Source organism: Clupea harengus, chromosome 2 (assembly GCF_900700415.2).
Source record: "Clupea harengus chromosome 2, Ch_v2.0.2, whole genome shotgun sequence".
Classification (NCBI taxonomy): domain Eukaryota; kingdom Metazoa; phylum Chordata; class Actinopteri; order Clupeiformes; family Clupeidae; genus Clupea; species Clupea harengus.
Window position 1 is genome coordinate 8,767,789 of NC_045153.1, and position 7,500 is coordinate 8,775,288.

At 47.9% G+C, this 7,500-nt stretch overlaps 1 protein-coding gene across 5 annotated transcripts in view; it reads left to right on the plus strand.

Moving 5' to 3' along the window:
• Positions 1-7,500, plus strand: part of ubr3 (ubiquitin protein ligase E3 component n-recognin 3) — a 59,818-nt gene that overhangs the window by 49,812 nt on the left and 2,506 nt on the right. For all 5 annotated transcript variants that reach the window (XM_031582061.2, XM_031582069.2, XM_031582073.2 and 2 more), the window contains 5 exons: positions 379-479; positions 3,941-4,065; positions 5,767-5,874; positions 6,651-6,776; positions 7,160-7,339. In XM_031582061.2, the coding sequence (XP_031437921.1) occupies positions 379-479; positions 3,941-4,065; positions 5,767-5,874; positions 6,651-6,776; positions 7,160-7,339 (640 nt within the window). The remainder of the gene's footprint in view (positions 1-378; positions 480-3,940; positions 4,066-5,766; positions 5,875-6,650; positions 6,777-7,159; positions 7,340-7,500) is intronic.

Below are 7,500 nucleotides of genomic sequence, written 5' to 3' on the forward strand. Positions count from 1 at the left end.
TGAGAGTGTGTGTTTGTGTGTGTGTGAGTGTGTATTTGTATCTGTTTGAGTGTGTGTGTGTGAGTGAGTGTGTATTTGTATCTGTTTGAGTGAGTGAGTTTGTGTGTGTGTGTGAGTGTTTCTATCTGTTTGAATGAGTGTGTGTGTGTGTGTGAGTGTGTGTATTTTTGTATCTGTTTGAGTGAGTGAGTGAGTTTGTGTGTGTGTGTGTGAGTTTCCCTCCGCTGTAACTATCTGCCCTCAGTCAGTAAGATGGAGTGTGTGGTGAGAAAGACGATTATTGCATGTGGGTTACATCATCATTTATACTGATGTGTGTGTGTGTGTGTGTGTGTGTGCGTGTGTGTGTGCGTGTGTGTGTGTGTGCTCTCTCCACAGGTATTATGATGAAGAGAGGCCAGAGGTGCCCATGCTCTTCAGAGATGTCCCCTCCCTCCTCATCATCTTCATCCTGACCATGCCTCAGCCCCTGCGCAAAGGTACATATAGTGTGTGTGCGTGTGTGTGTGTGTGTGTGTGTGTCTGTGTGTGAGTTTGTCTGTATTATGGTCCCTCTCTGCGTATTCTGTATTTTGTCTTCGATGTCACTGTCCGTGCGTCTGTGTGTGTGTGCGTCTGTGTGTGTGTGTGTGTGTGTGTGTGTCTGTGTTGTGTCCCTAGCATGACACTCTCTACATATACTGTGTGCGTGCGTGCTCGTGTGTGTGGTTGTGTGTGTGTCTGTGTTGTGTCCCTAGCATCACACTCTCTACATATACTGTTTGTGTGTGTGTGTGTGTGTGTGTGTGTGTGTGTGTGTGTGTGTGTGTGTGTGTGTGAGTGTGTCTGTGTTGTGTCCCTAGCATCACACTCTCTACATATACTGTGTGCGTGTGTGGTTGTGTGTCATTGGGGCCACAGTGTGAGGCCGAGGCGAGAGATGCTATCCCCTCTGTTCTACAATACAACACAGCTCTCTTATCACCACCCAGCCTCTTTATCTGTGTGTGTGTGTGTGTGTGTGTGTGTGTGTGTGTGTGTGTGTGTGTGTGTGAGAGAGACCCTTAGAACTCCCACAGCCATAACTTGTCGTCTTCTCTTATCCTCCTCCCACATGTCATCCCTTTTCTCTCTTTCCTCACTTATCATGCCTTCCATCTTTCCTTCATTTCTTCTTCTCTTTCCAGGGTCTTGCCATCATCTTCTTTTCCTCCCTCTCCTCCTCTTCAGCTCTCATCTCTTCCCATCTGCTTCGGCTCCTTTTGTTTCATCTCCCCCTTGTGTGTGTGTGTGTGTGTGTGTGTGTGTGTGTGTGTGTGTGTGTGTGTGTGTGTGTGTGTGTGTGTGTGTGCGTGTGCGTGTGCGTGTGTGTATGTGCACGCGTGTATGTGCGTGTCTCTGTGTGTGTGTGTATGTGCGCGCCAGGCGTGTGTGTGTGTGTGCACGTGTGTGCGTGTCTGCGTGTGTAATGAAAGAGACAAAAGATGAGGTAAGGGTCCACACACACACACACACACACACACACACTCCTTTTGTTTCATCTCCCCCTTCTCTTCTCTGCTACCTTTGTCCTCTCATCTCCTGTAGTGTCCCCTGCACTCCCTCTCTCCTTCCTTCCCCTCTATCTCCTCCTCCCCTCCCCCCTTCATCCCCCTCTCTCTCTGGAGGACTAGAGGAGGGTCCTCTTTAGTGGCCCAAATTGCAGTAATCTTCCCCCTCGTGTCGTAATAATTGCTCCCATCCACACACCATAATTGCCCTTATGGCAGAGCCACTAGGAAGCAGAGAGGCAGCCGAAAGAGGGGAGGATGAGGTGGGGTATAAAGGAGTGTCAGTTTAATGGAGTTTGGTGTGGGGTCGCAGGCAGAGTCAAGGCTTACAACACACACACACACACACACACCACGGTCACACACACACACCACGGTCACACATCTGCTGGCCACAGAAATACAAGCCTGGTTTTATTGTGGTGGTAAACAGAGTGGGAGCTCTGGGTGTCCTCAGCACAGAGTGTTCCAACATCACATTGGCACACACACACACACACACACACACACACACACACAGTGTTCCCTGATATATGTGATTCCAATCTCCAGGAGTGTCCTCTCCACTTCAGCTTTTAAACACTGGGGTAATGGGTGAGAAAGGATCCCCATAAAATGCATCTCCACCCCCAGTGATCACCTGGGGCATCCATACATCGCTTTGAGCCACAGCACAGCACAGCACAGCACAGTACAGCACAGCAGAGGAAGTCAATCTAAAGTAGACAATTACAAATGATGAGAAAACATAAAGAGTGGAACTGCAGTTGGCACACAGCTTGGCATGTGGGGCTCATCGGTACTTGATGGGTTTTCTGTTATTTTCCTAATAGATGTATGAGGGGAAAGAGACGAATGCGACTAAAATACTTAGCAGGTGTTTTTTTTTTTTTTTATGAGGGCATTTCTTAATGCACCCCCTTCAGACACACACACACACACACACACACACACACACACAGACACACACACACACACACACTATGTCCAAATGCCCTTCACAGCACAGTGTGGTGTCCTCAGGCCTCCCCAGTGGACACTATCTCTTTCAGCTCCTCATTGATAACGCCCAAATAACTATCATTACACCTGCTGTGTGTGTGTGTGTGTGTGTGTGTGTGTGTGTGTGTGTGTGTGTGTGTGTGTGTGTGTGTGTGTGTGTGTGTGTGTGTGTGTGCGTGCATAACCATCATTACACCTGCTTAGTGAGTGTGATCTGTGTTTTGTCCCTAGCGTGACACTCTCTACGTGTGTGTGTGTGTGTGTGTGTGTGTGTGTGTGCATAACCATCATTACACCTGCTTAGTGAGTGTGATCCGTGAGTGAGGGGAGGGGGAGGGGGAGGGAGGACACATTGATTTTAACACATAACAGCTTTAGAGGGGTGTAAATTCAGTATTTTATGAAGGCAAGAAGGGACTGATAGAGGTGTGTGTGTGTGTGTGTGTGTGTGTGTGTGTGTGTGTGTGTGTGAGTGTGAGTGAGAGAGAGAGAGAGAAGATGAGGTAAGGTTCCACACATGCACAAACACACACACACTCAGAGTAAATGTCCCTTACCATACACACCCATCAGGCACTCAGTGAAGGTGAAAGGGTTGGGGGGAATAGAGGGTCATTGTGTCTGTGTCCTTCTCAATCAACAGACTCCTAATCCCACCTGACATCTACTGATAATCACCACACACACACACACACACACACACGCATACACACGCACACACACACGCATACACACGCACCGGCACGCACACACACACACACACACACACACACACACACACACACACACACACACACACACACATATACACACACTCTCACACACACACACACTCTCTCTGACATGTCACCAGGAACATTAGCCATCTTAGACCACAGACATCTATGGATCCCCTTCATCTCCCCGTAGATCCTCTGCATTGATGTTGGTGCCCAAGTGAGCGGAATGGTCTTTAGCCCTTAGTCATCACAGGAAACCCGTGTATTTAGGATGTTTTGTTTTCACAGGAGAGGCTTGTGATTGCTTCAGTTTGTATCCATACCTGTGATTTATATACATCATTATCATCGTCCTCATGTTAAATCCTTCCATTTGGATGCATACCTGTGATGTATAAATCATTATAATCGCCCTAATATTAAATCTTCCATACATCCATATTTCATTTATTTATTCCTTTCTTTCTTTCTGTCTTCCTTTTCTGTCTTTCATTTCTTCTTTCTCTCATCTACTGTTGTCATACTATGGATCTTGACTGTTTGGGCAACCCTTGCCTTTTTGCAGTGGAGTTTGGATCTGGATCAGTTGGAGCTCTGGACTTTCTTGGTCACATTATATCAGAAAAGTCTTTTAAGTCTAACTTTGGGTCTTTCCTAATGGTTTTGTGTGTGTGTGTGTGTTTTTTATAGAGCACTTCATCTGTGTGGTGAAGGTGCTGTACACACTTCAGTACACACAGGCCCTGGCCGCGCTGTCAATTAAGTTTAGCCCTGAGGAGAGACAAGCCTGGAGCACCTCTGGAGCAATTAAGAAGGTAAAACACACACACACACACACACACACACACAAAATACACCAAACACAGACACACATTCTCTCACAAACATTAAAATTCACATGAGCACAAACACTGACCATCTCTCTTTGACAGTCCCACACACTTATTCTAACTCGTCTCACACGCACGCGCACACACACACACACACACACTTATTCTCTCTCTGTATATATATATGCATGCACACACGTCCACACTAATGCACAGTGCACTGATACAGTTCATTAATATTGTGCCCAGGTGGGTTGAAAACCTCAAGAGTCAAGTTTAAATCTTTCATTTTATAGTGTTTTTATGTTTATATTCTGCATTCAGACAGTGCAGAGATAAGGCTTTGCTTCGTAGCCTTTTTCACAGTCAAAATATCCATTCCTATCAGTAAGGAGAAATGGAAGCTGCAGAGTCCACTAAATCCTTCTTTAGAGCTGAATGGTTCTGTGGATTTGAAAAAGAAATGGTCTCACCACAAACACACACACACACACACACACACACACACACACACACACGCACAGGATTGTTCTCCTCCAATAGCTCTGTCCAATCCTCTTTTTTTTCTTTTCCTCTCTGTGCTCCTTCATTAATCTGAACGTTATTCTTCAGAGCGTTACGAAAACGGTATTTATCGATCTCATTGGTCATGTATTATTTCTCAATGAAACCTTTCAGGGGAAAAAGAGCAGCTTGCAGGTGTGTTTGGGGGAGGGGGGAGGGGGGGCGGGGGGTGGGGGTAATAATAAAAGTGGGAACAAAAGCGCATGGAGTCACCACGTTGAGAAAAGACATTTGAAAGACGCTACATTTCCACCGCCATAAATCTTGCAAAAGCACAGTGCGACAGATAAGAGGGCAAGCCATTTTAAATTCTCACACCATCAGGGTGATGAATGCAGAGGGCCACACGCACACCCTCACACACGCACACACTCACACACGCACATACACACACACACGCGCGCGCACTCACACACACACGCACACACTCACACACACACACACTCACTCACTCAAGAAATATTTGGGGGGGGCGGGGACTGGGGGGAGTTTTTATCTTGACGCGTATTCAGTAATATTCCTCTCCGTTATCGTCGCACGGGAGATTGTATTGTGCGAGACAGTCGTCGACTTGTCTGAAATATCTATGTGAGCTACGGCAAAGAGAACGCAGTCGACAGAGGACACCTGATTGGGCTGGATTATTCGCGAGAATAATTCGAGCGGAAGTGCACACATAGAAGGACAGTGTTACGGCACGGCACACGCCATTACTATATACTATCCATAATTAGTTACGGCTAAGAAAGCCATACACTATTTCAACCAATCAACGCATTGCTTCAGGAGCATGTAGGGGAGGGGTGTAAATTGATTGGCAATTGAGCTAAAATGTCAACATCCTTTCACCAGAATTATGGACCTCGCCTTGAAACAAAGCTGATGGGCCATGTTAAGGTTGGACCATTCTTGAGGGTGACACCAAAAGAAAGAGGGTTCTCACTGCTGGGATGAGATCAGCATGACTGTAACTGATCAGACTGTATGACTATGCTAACTGACCCCCCCCCCCCAATCAAACTTTGTATTTGTCTGGTCTCTGGGTCAGGGTTTTTTAATGGTGTAGGCTCCGCTGTTAAACTGTGCTTGTCTAACCTGTTTGAATGTGTGTCCCTCGTACAGAGCATGCCCAATGCCAACAAGTCCTGGGAAGCGCTCCTCAGTCATGTGATTGGCGAGATGTCCAAAGGGAAGAGCATATACGACACACAGTCTGAGGAGGTGTCTATGGTAAGACCCACACACGCACGCACACACACACGCACGCACGCACACACATACATACATACACACATGCACACACATACATACACACATGCACACACATACATACACACATGCACACGGGCACTCACACAAACATAGCTACCTGCACATGCACACATACACATACAGTCACAGATACACACATACATACACACACACACACACACAAGCATACATAAACCAAAATACATACACACATGTACAAACACACACAAACATACATTCACACATGTACATACACACACATTGTTTGCATTGTTGCATCACCATCATTCCTGTGTTTGCTAACATGAGTGTGTGCTGTTTCTGTCCCCTCTCTTTCTCATCTACCCTCTCTCTCCATGTCTGTGTCTCTCTCTCTATCCCTCTCTCTGCCCCCTTCTCCCTCTCTCTCTATCCCTCTCTCTGCCCCCTTCTCCCTCTCTCTCTCTCCCTCTCTCTGCCCCCTTCTCCCTCTCTCTCTCTCCCTCTCTCTGCCCCCTTCCTTCTCTCTCTCTCTCGCTGTCTCTCCCCTCTCTCTCCATGTCTGTCTCTCGCTCTCCCTGTCTCTCTCTCTCTCTCTCTCTCTCTCTCTCTCTCTCTCCCTCTCTCTGCCCCCTTCCTTCTCTCTCTCTCTCGCCCCCCTTCTCTCTCTCTCTCTCTCTCGCTGTCTCTCCTCTCTCTCTCCCATGTCTGTCTCTCTCTCTCTCTCTCTCTCTCTCTCTCTCTCTCTCTCTCTCTCTCTCTCTCTCTCTCTCTAGCTGTGCTCCAGTGTGTGGTCTCCCCAGTCTATTGAGTTTTCCCTGCAGCAGTACTGTCTGCCCTTCCTGCGTCTGTCCAGTCTGCTGCAGCACCACCTGTATGGAGACATCCTCGCAGGCTGCCAGGTAAACACACACACACACACACACACACACACACACACACACACACACACACACACACAAACACATGTACATGTACACACACACACACACATGTACATGTACACACACACACACACACATGTACATGTACACACACACACACATGTACATGTACACACACACACACACACACACACACACACACACTCATGCAGACACACACACACACCTCATGCAGACACACACACACACACACACACACACACACACACACACACACACACACATGTACATGTACACACACACACGTACATGTACACACACACATGTACACACACACACACACTAACAAAATCTCACACCACCTCACACACATGGTCTCATTCCCGTGCTGTGTGTTCCAGGTTGAAGAGGAGTTCTCTATGCTTGCACTCAGCCTGGGCCTGCTGGCCCCTGCAGCGCAGGCGGGAAACCCCGTCAGCAGTGCGGCGTTTCTGGAGTGGGCGGTCAGCCCCTTCTCCCTGCTGCCCCAGTGGTGCGCCGAGGTCACCGGCCTCCCCGAGACGCAGGTCGAGCAGACAGTGGTGAGACCCCCCCCCCCCCCCCCCTCTCACACGCACACTCTCACACACACACACTCGCACACTCTCACACTCTCACACTCGCACACTCTCACACACACACACTCTCACACTCGCACACACTCACACACACACACACATATGGATAAAGAAACTGGGTAAAC